General features: G+C 36.6%; 1 protein-coding gene across 24 annotated transcripts in view; it reads left to right on the forward strand.

Moving 5' to 3' along the window:
- The window catches only part of camk2b1 (calcium/calmodulin-dependent protein kinase (CaM kinase) II beta 1), a 64,202-nt gene that overhangs the window by 10,779 nt on the left and 25,600 nt on the right, over positions 1-27,823 (forward strand). For 11 of the 24 annotated variants that reach the window (XM_084413034.1, XM_084413018.1, XM_084413026.1 and 8 more), the window contains exons 5-12: positions 2,019-2,084; positions 11,743-11,815; positions 16,062-16,164; positions 16,307-16,390; positions 17,713-17,807; positions 19,316-19,438; positions 19,546-19,629; positions 19,712-19,754. In XM_084413034.1, coding sequence (XP_084269160.1) covers positions 2,019-2,084; positions 11,743-11,815; positions 16,062-16,164; positions 16,307-16,390; positions 17,713-17,807; positions 19,316-19,438; positions 19,546-19,629; positions 19,712-19,754 — 671 coding nt within the window. Of the gene's footprint in view, positions 1-2,018; positions 2,085-6,880; positions 6,954-11,742; positions 11,816-16,061; positions 16,165-16,306; positions 16,391-17,712; positions 17,808-19,315; positions 19,439-19,545; positions 19,630-19,711; positions 19,755-21,540; positions 21,637-27,823 lie in introns of all 24 variants that reach the window. The other 13 variants (XM_084413033.1, XM_084413021.1, XM_084413014.1 and 10 more) reach the window with 3 other exon arrangements.

Consider the following 27,823-nt stretch of genomic DNA (forward strand, 5'->3'; position numbering starts at 1 on the left):
ACATTTTAATTATGATTTTTTCAAAATCGTAAGTAGGAGCTTCCAAAGAGCAGTTTCTGCTGTTCTGATGAAAGTGGATAGTAACTAGTGGCTGTCAAACTCCTAAAAGAAACATAAAGTTGTACATTCAGTATGACATGTTCTGCAGTGTCATTTCAGTATTATTTACAGTATATACTGTTATAATATTTTTAATTAGCTTTTGTATTTATGTTCATATGTTCATTGTGTTTATTTCAGTTTTGATTTAATTTCATTTTAGTTTTTTTACCTTAAACTTAAGCCGAAATTACCTGGAGCAATTTGTCCCAGGGAATTTTTTTCCCACCAGACCTGTTGCTGTCTGCGTTTCCATCGCGGTCTAAAGTACTGTGAAGGATAGACAAATTAGTCCAGTGACGTAGGACTGTGCGCGACTTTCCAGTTCCTGGATTTCGTCCTCCGCTTAATAAAGCTTGAACCTCGTCGTCGGTCCAGTGGTTGTATTTTTTAAACTCCATTGTTGATTCGAATAGCAAACAACTCTTACTGCATGCACAGCAAGACTTTTAAAAATGGTGTTTGAAATAAAATGCTGCATGACCTCAACCAATCAGCATGTTCATCGCCCAAGTCCAACCCCCAAAAGTTCCTAAACTTTAAAAAAAAGTACTACCTCGAAAATGTCATACCCGGAACTTCATTTAGACTCTGCATAGATCATTGAATTGGACAGGACCATTAGCATCTCTCTCAAAAAAATGACCAAAGAGTTTAGATATTTTTCCTATTTAAAACTTGATTCTTCTGTAGTTACATCGTGTACTAAGACCGGCGGAAAATGTAAAGGTGCGATTTTCTTGATTATTACGCAGGAATGAAAGTATAGTTCCTAGCCATATCAGCCTAGAAAATCGCAACTTTACATTTTCCGTCGGTCTTAGTACACGATGTAACTACAGAAGAGTCAAGTTTTAAATAGGAAAAATATCGAAACTCTTTGGTCATTTTTTGAGAGAGATGCTAATGGTCCTGTCCGATTCAATGATCTATGCTAAGCTATGCTAAAAGTGGTACTGCCAGACCCGGAGATTGGCTGAATGGATTTGAAAACGGTAAAACTCAACTGTTTAACTCTGGGGGAGTTGTAAAATGAGCCTATTTCCAAAAAAAGTGGAGTATCCCTTTAAGTGACATTGTTCACAAACTGTTTAATTGACGTCTTTCTGCTGTTGAAACACTGATTGAGCGATTACGAGACATGATTCAATTCGGTAAGTTAAATTTTATCTTTCAACATACCTTTTTGATGTTCATGCATTATTGTATTGAAGTTGAAAAAAAGACTTGCACTCCGCTCTGCAGCTAGAAGTTTGAACTGAGGCGCACAGTGATCTGTCACATCACATTTAAGAGGATCAAACACCATTTTTTGTTTGAATTTTGTGATAAAATGGACAGAATTTGAAAGCTGAGACTTTGTTTCTTATCAAAGTAACAAAGCACAAAGCTCTTTTGAATACTGGATAGGAGATGCACTACAAAAAACGTTAGGTGTAGGGGAAAACCACCAGGGAACTACAGGTGATTTATAGGGTCAAATAGATTCTACTTTGACATATTTTTTAACAGTTATCATCCTGTTAACTTTGACACTATGAGTTACAGTCAGTTGCACAGTTTTGATTGATATGTAATAATCGGCCCTGATCTTCGGCTGTTGTTATGCAATCGGCCGATGACGATAGTGAAAATAATAGCTTTTATCGGTATCGGCCAATACATCGGTGCATTCTTAATTATTATGCATTATAAAGTTTTAAATCTTTAATCTTTATATATTAAACGTGCAGTGATATCAGAAGGGCTATAATCAAAAACATTCAATGCCTCCCCAAAATCATGCCATCTTTCCTGAGAATTTTTGCGTTGGATTCTCGTCTCCATGGAAACTGAGCTTGAGGAAGAGACTTGCACTAGAACAGGAATTCTGTTTGAATTAGCAAATAGCCAGGGTGAACTTGTTTCCTGTGTTTTAGGGTGACTGGAGGTGAACTGTTTGAGGACATTGTAGCCAGAGAGTACTACAGTGAAGCAGATGCCAGGTAAGAATACTTTTCTTAATGTTTTCCTCTCTTCTTCCCTTTCTTCTCTCTCACTGGCCCTAGCTTTGTTGCACCCGGCACCACCACATACACGTTCACTGTTAGTTTGTTTTGCATTTGGAGATGCTATTTGAAATGCCATCTTCCACAATGCAACACACAGATCTTGCTCTTTTTCCAGCACACACTCTAGGGTGAAATGTGGCATTTAGCCTAAAAAGGTGGCAAGACAGAACTGCACACTAACATTGTTTGAGGAAATTAACTGTATGCTGTTGTGTGTAGTTCAGGTGCTTTATGTGAACTATATAAAGTGCCTTTGTTCAACACTCTAGAACAGTTCTAGAGTGTTGTTGTTGTGTGTTTTGTTTAGATGTGTCTTTTTCCACTGATCTATCTCTGTCCTTTCATCATGCATTGTCTCTCTTCCTTCTCATACACACACACCTGCTCAAACACAGACACAGCCTTTCTGCAGGCAATTTTTTGGCTATCCTCTACAGATCCCTTTCCACAGTGTGTGAGTGTGTGGTTGTGTGCTAGTTACCAGGGTTTGCTGTATGTAGTTAAAGGTGTTAGTCCTGAGCATTATCACCTCTGTGGTGCAGCCCATATAGTATGCAATTCATGCTGACTTCCCTGTGTACATCCTGTGGGTGTGTGTAACACATTCATTTGGGCAGTCTCTCTTGTGTTTTATTTTATTTTACCCAGTGCTTGTGCCATGGTATTGTTAGCGTGGTGGATGTGGCATAGCAGTTACTGTAAAGCCTAGCCTGGTAATTGATAAAAGTGGTAAAAGTTTAAAGAGACGATACATAAACTGCCACTATTGACACCAAAGCTCAGGTTTCTTTTAGATGTGTGACATTTGACAATGTATAGTTGAGTGTGCGTGCGTGCGTGCGTGCGTGCGTGCGTGCGTACGTACGTATACATTTCAAAAACATAACATAGATAGATAGATAGATAGATAGATAGATAGATAGATAGATAGACAGATAGATAGATAGATAAATGAGTGTGTAAACATAGTATGTATTTAAATTTTTTTCATCTAAATAATTATATTATAAGACATGTTTTAAGTCTGCTTTTATTTGATTCAAAACAGTTAAACCTGTAATATTGTGAAATATTATTACAATTTAAAATAACTTTTTTTAAATGTATATTTTAAAGTGTAATTTATTCCTGTGATGGCAAAGCTGCATTTTTTCAGCATCATTACTCCAGTCTTCAGTGTCACATGATCCTTCAGAAATCATTCTAATATGCTGATTTGCTGCTCAAGAAACATTTCTCATTATTATCAATGTTGACAATAGATGTCCTGCTTAATATTTTGTGGATAATGTGATACAATAATTCTTTTTTTTTTTTTTTTATAGAAAGTGAACAACAACAGCATTCATTTGAAATAGTCTGTGCAGAACGAGTACTCAACTAGTTGATTACTTGTGCACATCCCTAATACAGGTGTCTGATTATATTATATTATGATCTGGGTTGTTATCAATGATTGCAGGTTCAATCTTGAGTGTTTAACATGTATAAACCACAGTTACTGAGCCTCACTGTCTTGATCTCTCACAACCATTAAAGTTGAGCAATGTGTATTTGTGCCCATGACCCAGCTGTTAGTTACCACATTACACTTTAGCTGAGCTAAAGGGCAGTTTACACTTTTAAAGTGTACTTGTATGATGTGTTTACGCTGTAATTACTGCAATTACATGTACTATATTGCACAGGGGCTCTTATAATAGGTTTATATAATGCACAGAGAGGCCTCTTGAGATGAAATTATAGGCCGATAACTGTCTGTTTGAATCAAGTGCTAGCTTCCATTCCCTAGATATCCTTGTCAAACAAAGTGCAGGTTATCACAGCACAATTTTGAGGGTGATATTGCTTTTATACAACTTACATTTTAGACAACAACATCAATAATAATAATAATAATAATAAACAATAATAATTATTAGGCTATTATTTTATTATTATTATATAAAATAAACAGCATTGTTTTTATATGAAATAATTATTATTACATTTATTTATAAATATTCATTGTTATCTGTTTCTTATTTAAATATTATTTGGTATGGGAAATTATAATACAAATATTTTTTTACAAAAATGATTATTAGAAATATCAGTTAGAAGTGAATTATCATTTACCACTATAATCATTAGAAAGTTGTAAAGTTGACAGAGAAATGAAATGTTTGTAGGAGTGGATGCAGGGAAACATCTCAGCTTCTTCTCTAGTGCTCATCTCCTGCTGACCTGCTTCCAGACACCTGCTGTCTGTCCCTCCTCTTGCTCTCTTTCTCTCTTTCCATTCTTTCCATCTCTGTTGTTCTCTCTTTCACTCTAAACGCCCCTCTTCTTGAGAAGCCCTGCAGTCGTGCGCTGCCCCCTGCCTCCTCAGAGAGAGGGAGAAACTAGGGCTCCAATTAACACACGTAATTAGGGCCTCATTTTTCTCCCCTCCTCCCATCCTCCACCTGTCTCTCTCTCTCTTTCTGTCTGCCTTCTGTCTTTTATTCAGATATTCTAGCTCTCTCATTCTGTGTGTGATGGTGTCACCGACACCTTCTCCACTGTGTTGTGGCTCTTGTTGTTGGATGTGTGACAGAAAGTGAGTATGACGCTAATGTGGATGGAAACGGGCCCAAGCTTTAGTGATTTAAATCAGCGAAAGGACTTTACTTATCGTCTCTTATTCATATTATTTGTCAAGCTAGTCTATTCAAACATTTGTAGTTTTGCTTACAGACATACAGTAGCCTATATGGATATACAGTATATAGACACACACACACACACACACACACACACACACACACACACACACACACACAGTCTTTACAATTTAGATTTAAGAATTATATCCTTGCAAAACTGAATTCAGAGATTAAGTTGTGTAACAAGATGCTCTTCATTTAAATCATATGTTTTTGTCATAACTAGGGTTGCAAAGGAGCGGAAAATTTCCGGTAATTTTTTTAGAAACTCTCCATGCTAAGTTCAGCTGGGGAATTTTGGAAATGTTCCAAGTTGTAAACTTAACGAGAATTATGGGAATTAAAGGGAATTAATTGGAAATTTGGGGTCATTTATACAAACTGTCTCATATATACTGTATATATACACACACACACACACACACTAGATTTTTAAAAAAAAATCTAGCTGTGTACTACAGTTACTCCCCTGAGCAGGTGGACATAAACACATACATGAATTATTAAATATATTAGACCAGTTTGTATTTTTATCCCACTGGAACAATTATGTTGGGTCAGGTATACATAATACATATACATACACTCTACAGTTTGGGGGCAGTGCAAATTTTTTTTTCTTTAAAACAATTTAAACATTTATTAAACAAGAATCCATTACATTGATCATAAATGACAGTAAAGACATTTAGAATGTTACAAAATATTTGTATTTCAAATAAATGCATTTCAAATTAAACTTTCTATTTATCAAAGAATCCTGAAAAAATATTAACCGTTAAAGATAATGCCTACAGAACGACCACTGGCTCTGTCTGTACCCCTTTACCTAAACTCACTAGTTCAGACTTAAGCGCCCTCCAGAAGCTTGAGTTCTGCAAGTGAACGGCTCCTTGTGGTGCCATCATCCCAAAGATACACAACATCACTCTCACTGACCTTTACCTGTCCTGGACTGATCCCTGCTGGTGGAATGACCTGCCTATCTCAAGTCTTTAGCCACTTTCAAGAAACGGCTAAAGACACATATTTCATCAACACTTGACCTGTTAATACTACCACTTACTATTCTATTATATTTCTATTCTATCTTTTTATTTTATTATTTTTTTATTAATAAATAAAACCTTGCTGGCAGATGGGCCAGACTAGTCTGGACTGTGCTGGACTAACTGGGTCTTGTCGTAGCACTTGCATATAGTTGCCCTGTTGTTGGTTTGATGGCTTCTGTTCTTCTCCTCATTTGTCCGTCGCTTTGGATAAAAGCGTCTGCTAAATGGTTAAATGTAAATATTTCTTGAGCACCAAATCATTAGAATGATTTCTGAAGAATCATATGACACTGAAGACTAGAGTAATGGTTTCACCATCACAGGAGTAAAAAATAATTGAAAACATTAAAATAGAAAATGGTCATTTTTAATTGTTTAAATATTTACTGTATTTTTGATCAAATAAATGCAGCCTTTGTGAGCATAAGAGACTTCTTTAAAAAAATAAAATGCAATAAAATTCTTACTGATCCCAAACCTATGTATATATTTGTGTGTATGGTGTTTGTATGTGTAATTGCTCTTCAAAGACACTATATTGTTGTAAATCCCCACACCAGCATTTATTCTCACGTCCTTCAGATTTAACACACACACATGCACACACACTCAGTCACTACACCTGTTTCTCCTCACCTCCCTTCTCCTACTCTCTCTCTCTCTTTCTCTCTCTGATCTTGTTCTTGTTGGTGACAGTTGTGTGTCTCATGTCTAAATGGTTTTGTCTCTTCACTTCCATCATTCACTTCCCTCTCTCCTTTTAATCCCTCTCTTCCCTCTCCTGTTTACGTCACTCTTCCCATCTCTTGTATATCAATCATTCAACCCGTCACCTTGCTTTCTCTATCATCTCTGCTCCTTTTGTTCAATGCACTGCCATCACTCCATCAATCGTTTGATTTCACTCTATCCATCCTCACATTTCCCCCCACCTCTCATTCCCTCCCTCTCCCCACTCTCCTTTTTCTTTTCTTCCGTTTTGTCTTCACAGTCACTGTATCCATCAGATTCTAGACAGTGTCCATCATATTCACCAACATGACATAGTGCACAGGGACCTGAAGGTCAGTATGTAGCTCACACACTGCCTGTATATGGCCCGTCTGTTTGTCCCTGCTTGCTCCTGTCTGTGTGTCTGTAGTTGTAGCCTGTCTTGTCTGTCTGTTTGTCTGTGTATGGCATCATGGGCTTCCCCTAATCCATTGACTGCCTTCCCAAACCTCCCGAATCCTTACTTCTTGCGCTTGATGCTGTTGTTTAGATGATCAGAACTCTTAAGGTGTCATGGGTTTTTAGTTATTTCTTTGTTCCTCAACTATTACTTTTAAAGGGATAGTTCACCCAAAAATACAAATTCTGTCATAATTTACTCACCCTTATGTTGGTCCAAACCTGTATGCATTTCTTTGCATGTCCACAAAAGAAAGTAAGTCAAACAGATTTGGAAGGACATAAGGGTGAGTAAATGATAACAGAACTATCCCTTAAATTATGTTTAAATTCTAATACTGTGTATTTAAAGTTTCAAAGTGGTTCTTTGTATAAACATCCTTAAATCGCTGTATGTTATAATATTCGTTATGTACCATGTCAAGACTGACGTCGTAGAGCCCTTTGAAATCAGTTTTATTTTTTTCTAAATTTAATTAAAATTTTTCTGTTTTGGTTTTCATTTTTGTTTTGATTACATTTTATAAAAACTAAAAATGAAGTGTAATCAGCTTAATTCATAAAACAATTAACTATTTAATAATTTATTACATTTTTAACAATGATAATGTCCTATGAAATGTTTTTGTTTTTGTCTGTTGTAATTTTCTGGATTCTGTGTTTTATGATTTAATACCAATTTATTAAAAAAAGGTTGTAATCAAATGAATGTATTCAAAACTTTATTAATTTAATTCATCTTTTAAAATGCAATGAACAATTCCTTCCATATTTTTTGGCAAAATAAGCGCTGCACAACAGAGGTTTAGTGTTTAAATTAAAACATGAAAAATGATGTGATATTCGTATGGCTTTTCGCACTTTAATATTCACAGACCCAAGTCAATATTGCGATTTGATTAAGTGTACAGCCCTGATTTATTCATAAAAAAAATTCCATGACATTCCATGTGATACATTAAATTACATTTTTATGACTGGAATTTGTGATTCCATCCTCGTTTTCCACATCGCAGAAATCATAGGGTCCTAAGGTAGTCTGCATGCGCTCAGCACAAGACATATTATAGCAGCTGATCTTGTTTTATAGTCACAGTAGTATCCCAGAGTTCAGTTTCAGTAGTCTTTTTAGTACTTGAATGATGAACAGTATCATGAACTACCAGTCATTCTCTTACTTGAAACGATGCTAGGTTTTGATGAAATTTCGCAAATATGGTTTTTTTAGATTTGTTATTTTGCTTCTCAGTGTAGATTCTTGCAAAAAAAGTTTAAATTGCTTCTCTAGCTTATGAAGCGTGGGAGAAGAGACTCAAATACTGTGACGTTGATGTTAGTACAGGAAATAAAGCTAATATTAGAAAGGACAGCACAGTGAGTTTCAGTACATTTTTAGACGTTTTAATGTCCACAGCAGTGGAGATTTTTTGCTGAAACACACTGACACTTCATGTCTCACCCCTACAAACTCACACACTCACACACACATCTTCTCTTGCAGACCAGCTATGATCAGCAGCTGACACTGGGGGAGGTGTGAAGAAACACACATGTACACACTATGATGAATGCACACATATGGATATTTAATATATCCATATATGCGCTCATACGTTTAAAGGCAGAGTAAACAGACAGATTCACTCTCAGAAATGTTTTTTCAGAGACATTCTGTCTTACTCTTGCCGTGACCATATGTCATGCTCCGTGGTCTTTTAATGGGAGACATTTAGAAAGCAAATGCAGCACTTTAATTTACAGCCCTGAACTTTACTGCCATGCCAGAAAACTCATGCAGTGCACACTGCACACTGCACACGGATAATAATAATCACAGCTATAACGTTATTTATGCAGCACTGACCCTATCAGAAATGCATCTCAAAGCGCTGTATTAAAGATTAAATGTGGTCATTAAGAATAGACTGCTTTAAATAGTTGTATGTAATTCTAATAATTTATACTGTTTTGCCTTTGTAGGGCAGAACAGAATGACAAAATCATCTTTTTGCAGGTTAATTTAAATGTATTGCAGTCTTTTTAAATTTGATTGTAAATTAGCAAATGATTTTAGATAAAGGGGTCTAGTTAATACTAATTGGAATGATTAAATTGACTTCAAAATTGACAGTGTCAGAAGCAAAGCTTGAATCCAAGAGAAAATAATATTTCTAATAGTTTTAGAGCTAAAACATTATTTTACATCTTAATATAGCGATTTGAACTTTTCTTTAGATTTCTTAAAGGTATAGTGGAGGATCTTTCCGAATTTTAGATAAGACCGCCCTCTCCACTTTTTGAATAAGTTTGATTGATTCACCAGAATGATTGACAATTAGGAGGACCAATAGTATAGGTGATCCACCCGGAAGTAAAAAATCCTCCATTATACCTTTAAGATAAAAGAAAAAATCTACTTGACACTAATTACCTGAGAGGCATTTCATTGTTCAGAAAAAATAAATAATAATTCTATTGAAATAATTGTATTGATGTGTATTGATGCTTGGTAATACACAATCTTTCAAAAGTTTGGGATCAGATCAGTCTTTTATGCTCACCTAGGCTGCATTTAGTTGATCAAAAATACAGAAAACAGGAATACTGTGAAATATTATTGCAATTTAAAATAAGTTTTTAATCTTATTATATTTTTTAAATGTAATTTATTCCTGTAATGACAAAGCTGAATTTTCAGCAGCCATGACTTTTGTCAGGGTTATTTGATGTATATATAAAACATTTTTTTGAAATACAAATATTTTGTAACATTATAAATTACTTTACTGTCACTTTTGAACAATTTAATGTGTCCTTGTTGAAATATTTATGTATTTTAATTTATTTAAAAAAAAACTTGCTGACCCCAATCTTTTAAATGCTAGTGTAAGTAAATTTGTAGCTTTAATGTCATTCACAGTTGCGCCATATCACATGACCACACTGCGCTCTCTCACTTTAGCTTGCAAACCCTCTTACTGTTCACCCCCCATGTGCTGTGTGATCCCAGAACAGCTATAACACTCCCATCTTAGGGATTTTTCTTCCAGCATTGAAAGATTGGACTCAAGACATGTGCTGTATATTGGAATAGCTTTGATCTAGAGTGCCATTTACAGTATTAATTGATTTACATAATTGATTTAGCCTTTTCCTCTACCTCAGTGACCCTCAGTGTATTATCACTTGGATGTCGGATCTGGGTTCGAGCTGTTAAATACCAAAACCATCATTCCTGAAGTTTTACCCAGGCGTAGACTGTACCTGTGCATAGCAACATGTAGGGGTCTCTTGGCAACCAGCACACATGCGTGTGTGTGCACGTGTTGCTGATATCCTACACTTCTTAACACACACACTTTACACTCTCATGTCACTATATTTGATCAAAGACTGCATACATATACAGCTCTGTATGATTTACCTTATAAAGGTTTCATTTCTAAGAGCCTCTTTTACTGCTATAGGGAGGAGAAGAGTAGAGCTGAAAGCAGCAATTAGCAGAATCCAGCGGGTATAGAAATCTGCCGCAATGTTGTTGATTAAATGGACTTGTAACTGAAAAAATTTACTGTTAAATATCTGAAATATTTAGTGTGGTTGACTTTTGTCTAATGTATTGTGATTCTATATTTAATACGTTTACATACATGACTATGCTAGGTCATGTAAACGTGCAAAAACTGCAAAGTTTGGCACACACAGGTTCTGGGCTATTACCTAAATTTTGCTTTGCATTTTGAAGGCTTTTTTAATGTGTGCACGTGTTGGGCACATTAAACAGTTTTTTTCTTAAACTACCGTTTAAAAGTTTGGGGTCGGTAATTTTTTAAAAAGAAGTCTCTTATTCTATTGGATCAAAAATACAGTAAAATACAGCAATATTTTGAAATATTTTTATATTTCCATTTAAAATAACTTTTTTATTTTAATATATTTTAAAATATAGTTTATTCCTGTGATGGCAAAGTAACATTTTTAGACCCACAGTCTACAGTGTCACATGATCCTTCTAATATGTTGATTTACTCAAGAAAGTTCAAAAGAACAGCATTGATTTAAAATATATAGAAATGTTAATATACAAGTCTTTCCTTTACTTTTGCTGAATAAAATGATTAATTTCTTTAAAAGAAGTCTCCAAACTTTTGAATGATAGTGTATGAAAATGCAGTTTTGTTGTATTTTTTTGGCTTTTTTGAATGAGCAGATCTCAAATCCATTTTGAGCTCAGTTCTTGAGGATATATTTTTTTCCCTTTTTTCAACTAAAAATTAAAGCTGTTCAAGGTACATAGTAGGCTGGCTGGAAAAGCAATAGGAAACTTCTTTCGTGAACTTGTATTTTGCAGTGATTTAATAGAACAGGTCCTACATATGTTGACAAAAGAAATATTCTCTCAATAGGCACAAAAAGCGTTGCTTCCATGTCTTAATTGTAGATATATCGCAATTGTGCGAAAACTTAAGTTTTCACCTCTTGCTGTCTAACTATTAGTGAGGTTTCAGGGGTTTCTGTTTATGCTTATATTTAGCTACATGGAGGCAAGGCTTGAGTCTAGAGAGATGCCCTGCCCCCTCCCATTTACATTTTTACCTGCCCCAAATCCCCCTCGCCCCTGGCCTGTGCACGGGACTGTAGCGCTGCTCAGACTAACCTCCGCCCCCTGCTGTTTGCATGCAGTCACTGCATCCAGCAGATCCTGGAGGCGGTGCTTCACTGCCATCAAATGGGCGTGGTGCACCGAGACCTGAAGGTAAGTGCCGATTGTGATGTCATCGCTGTCCTTCAAGTGTGTGAACGTGCATGTGCTCATAAAAGTTGGTATGTACTGCAGAAATCTGTGCCTATCGCTGTGTCGATTTGAAGATGACTGACGTAATTGCTAATAGCAGCTTTTGGTCTCTCTGTGAAAATGAGTAAAAAGACTCTGCAATAGAACTCAGTCTGATCTCACACAGTGATAGCGCGCTACGTTTGTGTGTGTTGCTGGTGATAAATTCACTTTCATGAATGTTCAGGTAAGACTGCGCTAATTGGCCTGACTTAAAGAGCGACATTGATTTTTCTTTATCGATCAAGCACTTCAAAAGTGCTTCCACTAATAAGTCTGTAGTACTAATAATAATAGACCAAATTTAATGAACCACGACAATGTAACTCTAACCTTCTAGATTATTCTTATTGCCCATAGAGTCAGTGTAGACATCAGGGTCCCAGTCCCAGACCAGTCGTCATGTCCAGGTTTGAGTTCACTGCAGTGCCATTTGACTGCTCCCTTGTGACCCTTGACCTTCTCTAAAACGCAGTGTGCTTCACGACATGTTGTTCTTAGAAATAATTCCACTAGTGTCACACTATCTAGCATGCTTTGCAGTTGGATTACAGTTCGAACCGGCCATAAAATAGCCTAGGATGCTTATCTTAACTGCCAAAAAGCTCCCATGCAACACATAATTAACGCTTTGTGGTTTGTCGGTGGAGAGGGTGATGCTTAGAAACTGTTTCGGAATGCATGCTGCATGCTTTTCTGTCGTTTATAATCTCATAAATAGTTCTTACAGTGGTTTGCTTGTATGTCTTGTTTGTATGTCTCGTATGCATGTATAAGTGGTTTGATTGTGACTTGTGACTACTGTATATTTGTAATGTCATTTTATAAATGCCCATTTATCTGCAGGTTTTCGTCAAAATTCACAAATCCTTAAAAAAAATAAAACGTAGTCATTCAAAGACCAAACCGGTGCACTTTGTGCTTTGACCGATTTATATAAATAAATTCAAATTCGCCGAAAACCAAAACCCAAAATAAAGCTTTGGTTATTCAATTTGGGTAATTGGATAATTGAACTCGGTATGCTTTTCAGGGTGTTGTGTGCTCAGATGATAAATGAAACCAGTCGTGGCAAAGTTCTTCAGCAACAAGCTACCTCGCAATATTTCAGCTGAACAAATTTTACATGTTGCTACTCAGCCATCATTTTTGGTCATGATGAAGTGCTCCCACACTGCTGACATGTTTCCCTTTTGTATCTTATCTAAGATACTGAAACAGTGAAAATGCATCATCAGGAAACATCACTAGCTATGTTTCCATCACCCTGTTATGCGCATTTTGAAGTATCGCATCAGAAACGTGTGAAACGGCAATTTCCTTAATTCGCAAAAAAGTGTTTACACTTGCTTGAGGTGGTTTTTGACTTGATCGAAAAAGAGTTAATGCGAATAATGGGAGATGCGAAGTAAACGTATTTGCTGTATAACTTCTGACGTAGTGAACATTAAACCCATGGCTGTTAAAAAAAAATCGTCTGTTTCCGCTGATGGTGTCAATGTTGCATAACGTTTCAAATGTGGCCTCTGAGTAAAATACCTCCCAAAAATCCTGCTGACGTTGTCTTTCCCATATGTATGGGGCTCGACGTTGTTGTAATGCTCTTGCTGCTAGTGCCTTCATCAAAAATTATGCATTTCTTCTTCTGTGCGCAGCATTTAATTTAGCGATTGCAAGCTGCACTGCTAGTAGGCCTAAATTTATAACTTGCCCTATTGTAACTAATTGCAGTCCTGTCTCCATTTTCTATGGATGCCTTGTTTTATTTACTGTTGGTTACTAGGTTACCAAAACCACGTCATCCACTCAAACAACTTGATGGAAACTCACCTAATTCGCATTTTTTTTTTTTTTTTTTGACCTTTAAAAAGATTTGCTTCACATTTGGATGGAAACCTAGCTACTGTGTGCGTCAATGATTTGAAACTGAAAACTCTTTTTTTTCAGCTGAATATTTTGGTTGCCAAAATTTTCAGTGCATCACTAGATTTGATCTGTGTAGGTTTAGATTCATGCTTCAGTTTCAATATAACAGTATCCAGAAAAAGATACAAGGTAAAAGCTAAAATACAGTCAGCTCCATACTCTACTCTGACAGTACCAGCACTCTGGTTTCACGCTATCTGTGTCTACCCACACTGGAGTGCCCTTTTGAATGGAAGCCCGGGGCACGCGCTCCTCCACAGCGGGTCTCTGAGTGGACATGACAGGAATGCCACTGCAGAAAAGAGCAGCGATCTTGCACACAGCCACAATAGCACAGGACACGTGTATCGACACCTAAGCTAAACAAGAAAACTTAACCAACTCAAGCCAATTTAACCAGTGCACCCAGCTATGTGTGTGTGCGTGTGCATATGTACTTTTTTTCTTGGCTGTGCCCATGCTGATGAGATTTTTGCTAGGAAGTCAAGTCGTGGATTTCTCTGCAGAGGTTAAACGTTTGTGAAAGAGCGCTGGAGAGCGATTTTTGGCAGATCTTCTTTGCTGGATTTGTTCTCAGAGGGTGCTGTTCATCAAAAATCCTCCCACTGCTGAGATTTAAGGCTTGGATTAGCTCCTGGTGTTCCAGCCCTCAGCAGTGTGCATGTTTAACCTCTTTTTTGGGGGGGGGGGGGGGGAGTAGTCTGCATTAGCTATGCTATACGAGTTCTTCTGAGGATGGAGACAAAATCTAGGAAATTTTAATGAAGGAATGGTGATAATGATGTGATAATGAGCATTTTGGAACAAGGATAACAATGTAAAAAAGTAGATTTCCACTGGCTCTAAATGAAACATTTAGAAGCCACATTTGCTTCGTAGCTTTGACGTCCATAGATATGTATAGTCAAGTCACCTTTATTTATATAGCGCTTTACACAATACAGATTGTTTCAAAGCAGCTTTAAGGTTATAAGGTTATAACTGTTGTTCAGCTGAAGTCAGTTCCTTATAGATTCAGTTCCATTGTAAAGATCATAAATTATTTAATTAGTTTATTTAATCTATAAAGCAGTTCTGCAAAAAATTGTCATCGTCCAGTTCGGTTCAGTCTCATACAACAGCGTCAGTACAGTCAGATCAATATATGGGAACAGTCCAAGTCAGTCTGTGAGCACTTGAGACCAAGTTGACTGTGTCTGCCACCATAGCTAATATCTAGATCTATATAGACTTATATAGAATTTTGTTTACCATTAATGTTAGATCATTCTGCATATGCTATTGGCTTGAATCAGTCTCTTATATATCTCTACTTAAAAGAAGGGGGTCTCGCTAAAAAAAAATATATTATTGAAAGAAGTCTGTTCACCAAAGCTGCATGTATCTGATGTAAAATATAGTAAAAACGCTAACATTGTGAAATATTACTACAATTTACTATCACTGTTTTCTATTTTAATATATTTTAAAATGTAATTTATTCCTGTAATGGCAACGCTAAATTTTCAGAAGTCAGCACAATAAAAATATTTTGTAACATTATAAATGTATTTTTCTGTAAATGTATTGTTATTATTTTTAAATCATCTTACTGACCCCAAACTTTTAAATGGTAGTGTATATTTGTATTTATCACAGCTTTGATCAGTTTAGTTGCGGTTTTTATTGTGAATCAGATAGTGAGGGAAGTGGATGCTAGATCCACCAGATACTGCAATGCAGGAAAAGCTGCTTGAGATTTGACTATCTGGTGCAGTGCTTGTGAAGGTGTGTGTGACTGTATTTGGTTTGTTAGCCTGCCCTTACAGATCAGAGTTGCTAGCATTATGATTTATAAGATAGTGTTGTGTGTGTGCGTGCTAGCAGAAGCATCAGGAGGCACTAGAGGGGATATCACATTATTAGCATCCATCAGTGACAGAGAATAATGAGGCTAGATAATCTGGGTCAGTCGGGAGAAAAACACGCACACATACGCGCACACACTCTTATTGCCGTATTTTCCACAGCCTTCATTTAGAAAGTTCGTCAACCAAACTCAACATTCAACTAATATTTCAAAGAATCAGATTTTGAGGGTTGTTTGTATGCAATGTTACATTTGAACATGTGATGGATATCTGACTATATATTCTTGTTGTGTAGTGTGTGTTAGCATGCACAGTGTGTTTGTTATTGTGATTTGTGTGTGTTTAAGGTGTGTGTTAAGGCAGGAGAAATGTTGTCTTGATTCTCCCCACAGCCAGAGAATCTGCTCTTGGCCAGCAAGTGCAAGAACGCTGCTGTGAAGCTGGCTGACTTTGGACTGGCCATCGAGGTGCAGGGAGACCAGCAGGCATGGTTTGGTATGTAATCGTAGCAATGTAGTTTGATTTTTGAGACACGCCCACACGACCCTATCTTGTGTGTGCTTACTACTTTTACAGTCACATTTTACTGGTGCAGCAGAATTATCTGAAAGAGTGTGTGCTTAACCATGTTTTATAGGATTTGCAGGGACACCAGGTTACCTGTCACCTGAGGTGTTGAGGAAGGAGGCATATGGCAAACCGGTGGACATCTGGGCCTGTGGTAAATAAACTCAAATTCAGTGACAAGCACATGCTAATTCTGAAGAGACAAAGAGATTTTCTGTGCTGTGCTTCAAAACTAAGTGAGCTGCCTTACTGTCTACCTTCCCTGCTGAAAAAAACCTTAACCAGCCCAAGAGGGTTTTCTGTTCTTAGCTGGCATCCAATTCTGTTCGAGCTGGTCTGATTTGCTGGTTGTAGTGGTCTGGACACTACTTTTATTTGTTTTAAACAGCTTGGCCAGGATAGGTGATCAAGCAAACTAGGATTCGGAAACGGTTCTAGGCTGGTTTGCTTAGTTTTTTTTCTTTTTTTCAGCAGGGTCCCAAAGGGATATTCAAAAATACAGAGATTTTCAGTTACAGAGACAGGAAGTCATTCATTTTTAATGAGAGTTGGGGATTTCTAGTCGACCTACACAACACTAATTAAACCTACTAGCAAACAACAGCACAGAGACTCTGCATCCTCATCTGCAGGGGTTGGACAATGAAACTGAAACGCTGGCCAGTATAGTGTTGGAGGTTTCACGCCTATATATGCCATTACATGTCTTATGGCCAATCTCCACTGATTTTACATTAAATCAGTAAGAGCAGAGTGTGAAGGTTGAATTAGCAGAGCAATAGCGCAGGTGTACATAAAATATTGCAATTCCACAAAACATAATGGGAGACATATCAGAGTTCAAAAGATGACACATTGTTGGTGCGCATCTCTCTGGCTCATCTGTGACCAGGACAGCAAGTCTTTGTGGTGTATCAAGAGCTATGGTATCCAGGGTAATGTCGGCATACCACCACGTAGGACTAACCACATCCAACAGAAGTAATTGTCAGTGCAAGAGGAAGCTATGTCCAGGTACAAACCCGGATTGTATCCAAAGAAACCTAGAACCCCAGCTTCCCAAATCACTGCTAAATTTAATGCGTACCTCAACTCTCCTGTTTCCACCAAAACAGTTCGTCGGGAGCTCCACAGAGTTCATATTCATGGTCAGGCTGCTATAGCCAAACCTTTGGTCACTCGTGCCAATGCCAAATGTCAGTTTCATTGGTGCCAACTGTGCCAACTTTTATCTGTCATTCCCTAGACGAACTGATGCTTTATTGGCTGCAAAAAGAGGCCCTACACCGCAGTAATAAATTATTGTGTTCGAAAACCAGGTGTTTCAGATTTATTGTCCAATGTATTTTTTAATACTTTTGAGTATAGTACAAATTATATTACCTGACATATACTGTATGGAACAACCTAAAAATGTTGCTTATGTATGCACTTGGAACAGAACCATTATTATTTTTTTAATTGTTCTCTATTCAGGTGTGATTCTGTACATTCTGCTGGTTGGATATCCACCTTTCTGGGACGAGGATCAGCACAAACTTTACCAACAGATCAAAGCTGGAGCTTATGATGTAAGTTTTACATACTTTCAGTTCTGTACCTCGCTCCCCCCCCCCCCCCCCCCCCTTGCAGTTGTTTCTTGCTTCTCTGACACGTGTCCCATCTGATGTACTCGTGACATTTTGATGTTCCCACTCCATCTAGCTTGTGCAACATATTTGTTTGATAAATGTTTCATGTAAGGCAGGAGGGTTCATAAGAGATATTTTCTTTGATTGAAGTTATAGCAATGTTAGGTGTTAAAGGAGCATTGCGTAGGTTTTTACTTAAAAAAATCTTTAAGATAGAGTTTTCATTTGTACATGTATGAGCCAACCATGATGTAATAAAAAGAATGACACCTTGACTGTCCACCACGGTTGCCTCTATCAGCCTGTAGGCTCAATTGTGTGTGGAGGAGTCGGGCCCGAATCGGCGCGAAAATTCACAAAATGTGACGTCATGCGCGTTCTCGTCTACTTGGGCTTACATCCGTATGGCACGGCAGCCATTAGTAAGCAGCGGCAATCGGTAGTGTTTTCAAATGGTGTTTTCTTACCTCAAACATTATGCTGGTGAATCTCGATGAGCCGTGAGTGGTTGCTGCGGCAACCCTGGTTGATGTGGTCGTGTTCGTACGAGGAGCGTGTGCGCACCGAGAACGAGCATGAGACTGGCTGCAGTTCCTCTAACGGCCACTGGTGTCAGTAACTGTTAGAAATTTCAGAACCTACGCAATGCACCTTTAAAGAAGTTTTATTAATCATGTGTCTGAGTTTTGCCCCACCTCTCTGCTGCTGGTACTGGTTTGTCTCGATTGATATTTGTTCTGATTTAATCATTCTATGAAAGCATTTTTAAATGTGAATGCAGAAATTGTATTTAGAATATTGTATTTAAAGGTGCAGTAAGAGATTTCTGAGAAACGCTGTTGATATTTGAACTCACCAAAACAAACACGCCCTTTCCCAAAAGGATCACACCACTGTCTTGATAGCTCCGCTCCCAAATTCACAAACAATTGCAACACAGGCACCTCCCCCCTAATGAGTATACGCCCCTTACTGCTGATTGGCTACAAGTGTGTTTTGGTGCTCGGTCCGTTCCACTTTCAACAGCGGTTCTCAGAAATCTTTTACTGCACCTTTAGGAAAACGTGATAAATGTGTATTGATTTTCACATTATAAAAACACTTTATCACCATCACATAGTCAGAATATCATATTAAGAATGTTTATTCGTTTTTATTTGGGAGCATTGATTCATACTTGTTTTTGCCGATATGGGTTTTTCAAAGGGCAATTTTTTCTGAGCCAAAATCTGTTTCTGCATATTGCATTAATGCATTAAATGCATTAAATTCAGAAAATGGGACTTTAACAGGTGGTTTATTTCTGTAAAGTAAAATTTTCTTAGAGATGCACACGTTATAGAAACATTTTCAACTGGTGGTTTATTTGATCAACAAAGATTTGCAGCTGTAGCTTATTAATACATCTGAATAATAGAATAATATATATTCTTTTATTTCTCTGGTAGTTTCCATCTCCAGAATGGGACACAGTTACTCCTGAAGCCAAAAACCTCATCAATCAAATGCTGACCATAAACCCTACCAAAAGAATCACTGCACAGGAAGCTCTCAAACACCCATGGGTCTGCGTATGTATTCTCCGATATGCAAATGCAGACATATGAAACACTTATACAAATACAGCAAAATGCAGGTCTAGATACAGTCAAAATCTTTTCCCTATTTGTTTCCATAGCAACGCTCTACTGTTGCTTCCATGATGCACAGACAAGAGACTGTGGAATGCCTGAAGAAGTTCAACGCCAGGAGGAAACTCAAGGTGTGTTTCATAGTAACACACAAACATGCTCACTCAATTTTATTTTTACACAAGAGGTTAAATTTCCTCCCTCTCCTCACAGGGGGCCATCCTCACCACCATGCTTGTGTCACGGAACTTCTCTGGTAAGTTACTCGGGTATGATGAAGCTGGATATTAACTCTTTGAACGGTTTTGATGGATAGCCAAGTTGACGGATCTGTGTATTTTCTGATTAGTCTGTTCTGTGTATGATCACATGTCTTGATGTGCTTTGTTGACTGCTGTCTGCCAAAGAAATGTTCTAAGTCTCTTGGTCTCAATAAAAGTGACTTTTGGGCAAGACTGTCAATGCTATACAGGGTCCTAAAAATTATTCTGACACTTAGATTGCAATTAAAATATTTGAATGTCATTGTATTAGACGTCAAACCAAATCACCTGAAAACAAATGATGCAGACAGTCCCTCCAGATTGATTGTGATTGTTCAATTCAAAATCAACAAAATTTGTTTTTTTGTTTGTTTTTTAACAGCAAAACGATCACAAGAAGCGTAGAACTGCTTAAAGCTATTGACACATTAGTGTGATGACGAAACATGTCACACATGCTTAAATGGCCAAATACACATCAATTTGTGTAAAAATTGTATGGCTGAATTTGTTAAAACAAAAATAAACAAGCCTTCTGCATTTTTATCTGTCATGTATGACTATTGTATATCATGCATACATGCTAGTTTCCACAAAATTCTGGAAATTACCACCACAAAATCAGTATTTTTGATCACACATAAAAAAAATTCTGTTGTAAAATCCTTGTGGGAATGGCTAGAGTGTTTCTCAACTTTTTTGATAAATTACGTTTACCAAAATAATCACAATTATTTGGCCAGTATTGTAATCATGATTATTTAATACGATTATGAGTGGGCCATATGACCAAAATCTTATATGAGTAATTTATTTAACAATAGCGATATATATATCAAGTATATGTTTGCTGGAAATAAGGTTGCTATGACGTCAATTTTTGATATCAGTGAAATTTCACAGTTCTGTTTACCAATTTTGATACCAGAGCAGAGTACTAGGCTAAGTAAAAAAAAAAAAAAGTCCTCAAAAACAGTGATACAATAAAACCAACAAAACAAATTGCTATTACAATAGGTCAAATACGATGGAAAATAATACAAATGAAACAAATTTTGACTAGTTTATCTGGTATCATTTTAAATATTACAAATTACCACTTATTATTAATAAGTGCCACTTAGTCCATTAACTAGTGTATAGACATTCATACATTTTTAAGTGTGGTTTAAGTGTCCACATACTTTTTGTGACCACTGTCTGCATACACTTACTCTCAGCCCACCACCTACGTACTATCCTTTCCTCTCCATCTCGCAGCTTGCGGTTTTCATGTAGCTCTGACCTCACAGATATCATGCGTTATACAAAATAGCATGCATTTGTAGGTTCCTCATTGAACGTATAATCTCTCTGTCAGCTCTCTTTTATTTGATCTCCTTAATGGAAATTCAAGTAGTTATAGTAGCAAATTCTGCCTTCTGATCTCATCTGTGATGCCAGGGCTCTGCTTTTAACCGCTTCAGATGATGGTCCAACAGAGGATGTTGATAAATATGTGTGATTTTGAATGTTAGGAGGGACGATTCCCTCTGATTCAGAGTCAGATGTCAATATGGCTCCTGTTTAAGTGGGTATCATTTTGTTACGAGCCACCTGTCTCTCAAAGAAAAAAATGGTTTGATGTGTTCTTATAACTGACAGTTTCTTCTCCCATAGACTAATAAATGGTTCTCTTTCACTCTGCCCCCTTTCCTCTTCCCTCTCTTTCTCTCTTTGTTCCTCCCTCTGAATTTGTTTGTGATTGTGTGTGGGTGTGTGTGTGTGTGTGTGTGTTAGTGGGTAGCAGGCAGACCACGGCTCCCGCCTCGGTCACTGCGGCTGCGGCTGCTGTAGCCGCGGCTGCAGGCACCACAGCAGGGCTGGTGGAACAAGGTAGCGCCGCCCTGCTGGGCTTAATTCCTCTGACACTCTCTGTCTGAACACTCCTCCCATCCCCTTATTCACACAGTGCACACCACTGTTTTTTCCTTTTCTTTTCCCTCTCATTTTCCCTTTCCTTTAACATAAACTTTTTAATTTCCCTTTTAATTTCCCATAGCATTCCCATATACCGTGTCCTTTTCCATTTCTTTCCATTTTTCTTTCCCAATTCCTTACACTTTCCAGTTCCATTTTCCTTTTTTCTTTCACTTTTCCGTTGGTTTCCTTTTAATTTCCTGTTCTCTTTCTTTCAGTTTCCTTTCCTTTTCCTTTCTTTCCGCTTCCTTTCAGTTTATGATTTCCTTATCATTTCCTCTAGTCATTTATTTTCCCTTTTTCGGTTTCCTTGTTTGATGAATTCATTTTCTGTTTAATTTTTCTTTTTTTTCAATTTCTTTCATAACGAAAACTCCAACTCATGAACGAAACATCATTCAAACATCAACCCCCAATCATCCTCTTATTTCCTCTCTGTCACTCACTAGTCCATGATTGTCTCTGCATGGGGCTAAAGTGTGCACGATGACTCACCCTCTACCTGTCTTTCCTGCTGTTTCTTTTTCTTTCTTGTCCTCCACACTCCCGTGTCATTACTCGCTTGCAGTTCATGTCTGATCATCATGTAGCCACTTATTGGTCCTCTAAGCTGTCTGTCATCATCACTGTCATCATCATTTCATTCATCTTTTATTTATTTCACAGAGGAGCTACACCAAGATCCCTGCATGATGAAATCATTTTTCCTTCCCACTCTCCTTTTTGAGTCCTCCATCATTTCTTCCTTTCATATGTGCCATAAATCACTGCCTTTGACTTTTTTTCTGGTTTATTCTTATCCTCCTCCTCCTCCTCATCACTTTTCTTTGCCATTTTTTTTTATCTGACAACCATAAGCCATCTTCACTTCCATCCTCTGTATTCCTCCTTCCTTCCTTTAACTCTGTCTTTTAATATGGTCTGTGAAGTTGAAGTTCACCCCTGTTTCTGGGGGTGGAACAGTCTGCCTGCTGTTGTGCTGAATGCTGCATGGGAGGTTGGACTAATGCATGTTCACTAACTTGGGGGTGTGATGGGCTGAATGGATCTTGTGCACTTGTGCATGGTCAAAGCTTCTTGACAACTGTACTCACTATATCAAAATGTTTTATATAGATTCTTTTTTCTTTTTTTTTCACTCTTTAGCCTTTTTTAACCAGCATTTCATATATACTTGTATCGAAAGGATGTAGAATTATGTACAATTTCTATTAACATTAATTAGAAATACTGGATCCACAATATAAGGGAAAACACATGAAAACAATATAATTTTGTTCCATATTGGTGCCGTAGTGAGTATACAGTTGCAGTGGATTATTTTATAGTTCTATACACTACACTACTGTATGTGTACAATTTATTACAGTTAATCTTGGGCCTTCATGCCTGTAATTAAACATTATAGTTGTAGTTTGATCAAGAACATTTAATTTTGAATCTTTTTCTTGCTCCTTATTTCAACAATTCTTTGTTCATTGCATCTCCTCCAGAACTGATAGCTCGGATATCAATCATTGCTAATCTATCACAAAACTGAGCAATCTGCTCAAACAGCCAAATGTAGTCATTTTAAGGTCTTATTTTTACTTTAAGTGTGTGTTATTTTATATGTAATTACTGTAGACTATTTGAACAAGAGAATGGCAACATTACCTTTGTTATCAGTCACAGTCAAATTTCACAATCAAACGACTGTATCTAAAAAAATTGGACCAGATAGTGAAGGAAAAGCAAAAGACAAAATTCAAGATAGTTTTGATTTGTTTAACATTTTCTTGGTCACTGTGTTATTCTCACACATTCAATTTGTGTTGTTTCATAGCACGCTTATAATAACCAGAAAACTCCATTGGTGTGGACGTTAATATAAGTTATTGTTGTAGTTTTTTTGTTTGTTTTTTAAGTTATAATTTTTGGTGTGAATTTTGTCCAGACATTTTACTGGATGTATTATGAGTAGGACTGGCCTGTATATCGTAGCTAAAATTTTTTTTAGATATTTTTTAGCTTTTTGTTGATGTTCAGTATATTTCTTGATATTTCTTTATTTGCTCTGAAATGGTTTCAAATAATGTTTTTCTGTCAGTAGAATAATCTTTTCGACCAAACAGCCATTGACATTTAAGCTTAGAGAAAAAAATTCTTGATTTATCCTAACAGCTGTTCTGGAGGAGAAGCCAGTGCCATTGTTTTGCCATTTACCTTCATGAGAGTTGCGTAAATGATTCAGGTTTAAATGTTTTTCAGCTTTTCCTTTTCCTGTTTTTTTTTTTTTTTTTTTTTTTTATGCATCATGAGTGAGGTAGAAGGGTTGAGCTGGTACATTGAACGTGTCCTGTTGCTCAATGTGAAGGCTGTGCTTCATATTTGATGCTCCCTCCACATGCCTGCAATCAAATATTTATGTAGTGCTGCCTCTCTCTGTTGTCCTCTACTACCCTCAGCCTGAGCAAACAGACTACTGCGCTATAGGCAGTTACACTACATATTCTGATATCTGGATCATTCCGAATCCTCTGATTTGACTTTAATACAGTGCATAAAAGAGAATGCATTTATATTATATACAAGTATGTGAACTCCCGCTTCTAATTAACTAACTTGACTGTGGAAGCTGTTCTAACAGCAAAGGGGGGGATCAACTGCATATAAATGTCTAAAAAAAATTATTTTAGTTTTTATGTTTTACAGTGCTATGCATAAGTTTAGGCAACCATGCTAAAGTTGACTAAAAAGAGGAATAAAAAATCATATTTTGCAAATTTAACTTAATGCCTTATTTTAAAAAATTAGGAAAAATCCAACCTTTAAGGACACCAATTTTCTTTGTGAATGAATAATGTATCGTAAATAAATAAATGTTCTTCCTTAAAAAACAGGGTGCATAAGTTTGGGCACCACTATGTTAAATTCCCATAGAGGCAGGCAGATTTTTATTTTTAAGTTTTTTTTTTTTTTTTTTTTTAGGATACTATGCATCCTGATAAAGTTCCCTTGGCCTTTGGAATTAAAATAGCCCCACATCATCACATAGCCTTCACCATACCTAGAGATTGGCATGGAGTACTTTCCATAAGATCATCTCTCAATGCAAATCAAACTAGCTATTAGGCTAACTGAAATAAAAGCATGCCAATCTCTAGGTATAGTGAAGGCTATGTGATGATGTGGGGCTATTTTAATTCCAAAGGCCAAGGGAACTTTATCAGGATGCATAGTATCCTAAAAAAAAAAAAAAAAAAATACTTAAAAATAAAATTCTGCCTGCCTCTATGGGAATTTAACATAGTGGTGCCCAAACTTATGCACCCTGTTTTTTAAGGAAGAACATTTATTTATTTACGATACATTATTCATTCACAAAGAAAATTGGTGTCCTTAAAGGTTGGATTTTTCCTAATTTTTTAAAATAAGGCATTAAGTTAAATTTGCAAAATATGATTTTTTATTCCTCTTTTTAGTCAACTTTAGCATGGTTGCCTAAACTTATGCATAGCACTGTATAGTGAAAAACCATGTAATGCTCAGTTTTGCTTGTGCATTTATTATACATAACACAAGATGCATTTAAATGTTGTTGTATTGAGATAATATTTTTTATTTAATATAAATATTATTACTGTAATAATTAAATGTGTTTAATGTAAATATTAATCAAAATATTTGATTATTTAATGTTACATTTTTCAAAGAGGACTAGGTTTTAGAGTAGTGAAACTGCTTATACAAAAACATCCTGGCACAAACATATTTGCCTGCTTGTTTTTTTATTTTGTATTTTTTTACCTCGTTTGTGCTGACCCTGCAATATAGATAAACTCTGAGAAAAATGATGACTGTACTGAAAATAAGTTAACATACTACTTGAGCCCCATATACAGCTCCACAGACAGTTTTTTTTTTTTTTTTACTTCACCGTTCATAGAAACAACACACGAGACTTTGGTTTTTTGACCTCTTCTCCACTGCTCTCTCTTTTTCTCTCCATTCTCTCTTCCTCTCTTTCTCTTGCTCTCTGTGTTAATGGCAAGGTAAGGAGTTCCGCTCACTCTAGAGTATTAAATGTTACTTCACCACTCCTGCTCTTTCTACAGGGACGCATGCTCATTTCTTCTCACTGATCTCTTTGGGCCACCAGATGGATGGATTGGTGGCCCAGATACAGTTCTAGGAGGATCTGTGTCAAATTCCAACCTTGAAATGACCCTGTTCTTCGATTTATGACCAGAAATACTCTGGTCATAAATACTCTGGTTGTACCTATTTAATTTTCAATGCATAATGTCAGCCCATGTCATCCAGTGAACAGTCTTATTGGTGACGAAGCTGTATCTGTTGGATCTTTTTTTTTTTACAGAAATACAGAATTTTTCTGAATTAGAGTCTTTTTGCTGAACTGATCTGATGAACACTATCTAGATCAGTAGTCTTATCCTCAGAAGTGCTAAGACACCCTTTAAAATGTGTAGTAGGGATGGGTGCAAGTACATGAGTACTTTTTTTCTCATAACTCGATTTGATTGAACTTCGATTTGAAGACGTTTCACTGTGATTACAATCCAGTGACAGCTATACACAAATGTACCAAAGGCATCACGTTTTTTTAGCATCATTTTTGTAGTACGAGTAATCAAGTATAGAAAATTCTCAAAAAGGCCCATCCTCATGTTCAACTTGAGAAATAAAGCTTAGAATCTTTTCAGTGCTGCTTTATTAATAGTCTAACCAACTCTGGCTCTGTGGATCTTTGAGGAAACAGACATGCCGAATGAGTTTGATGCGAATGTAATGGTGTTACTGTGGTTTATTACTAAAAAAGCACAACAGTGATTGTGTCAGATGCTTCCTTTTACAGTGTTTTTATGTTGATTTAATAAGTGTTGTTCAAAAGCACTGATTTTTTTTGTGTGTGTGTAATTTTCATAATTAATTTGATTGAAAAGTTCTTCGGTCAACTATTCTGTTTAGAAATTGTTTGGCTGAACCTACAAAAGCTCATTTTAAAATTTTAGTTGCTTCTGTGATAAGGAAGTGGATGTAAATGTATAGCTTAGTGAATTTCTCTGCCACAATCTAAGACTTACAAAGAGCATAAACATGATAAACCAGGGTTCGAATTATGATTTCATCTTTGTGGGGGTCTCTTAAAAAAAAAAAGAAAAAGAAAAATGTAGCTTATGAGCAGGCGCGGTGTAGCTTACTAATGTAAATAAAATTGTTTAATAAAAAAGCGTTGCTAACACAATTCAATTTAAATAGTACATTCGGTTTAATTTGTCAATTTTCACATGAATAAATATATAGATCCGACATTATTTAGCGTGTACTTAAGTGGTCCAGTGGCAGAACGTTTGCCAAGCGTGTCAGAGGTTCTGGGTTCTAATCCGCACTCGTATGTTTTTTTTCACTTGCCTGATGGGTTATGCTAGATCGGACGTTGACGTCACTTCTGTGAGTTGAGAAAAGTCAGTAAAAGTCCTGGCAGAAGGCGAAGCATATGATGTAGTGTGATGACGATCCGAGATCCCGTGAGATCCATGTGTTTGGCATCTTGTCCTATCTTTTTAGTCACGCTACAGTAGTCTGAAGGAAATAGTGCTTTATTTGTAATTTAAAATAATGGGGCTGATGATTTTTAGAGACCCTCAAAGGTGTATGATTTTACTGCTTTCATGGGAGCTCATCCTCTCTCTATGGGAGCTCAGCTCCCACTGGCTCCCACGTAATTCGAACCATGATGATAATTTTTTTTATTAATTTGACAATGAGGAACAGTTCACTCAAAGCAGCCATGGGTAACGCTTTATAATAAATCTTAATCTTTAAAAATCTTTATTAATTTTATATAATACTTGATTTGAACAATCAAATAGGTATCATGAAATATTGAACATGAAATATGCTGATTTAGTAAGAATTATATAACGTGTTGTTAAAGACTCACTAATGATGTTTATTATAAAGTGTCATTGGTAGAAATCTGGCTGTATCAGTCAGAGTTCTGAGTAGGCCAACACAGAATCTACCCTTGCAGAAAGTTCTTGGTTTTTCGGCAGAATATGAATGCATGTCATTCACAAAGTTTTGAAAATCTCCAGGC

Source organism: Rutilus rutilus (assembly GCF_951802725.1).
Source record: "Rutilus rutilus genome assembly, chromosome: 7".
Lineage (NCBI taxonomy): Eukaryota > Metazoa > Chordata > Actinopteri > Cypriniformes > Leuciscidae > Rutilus > Rutilus rutilus.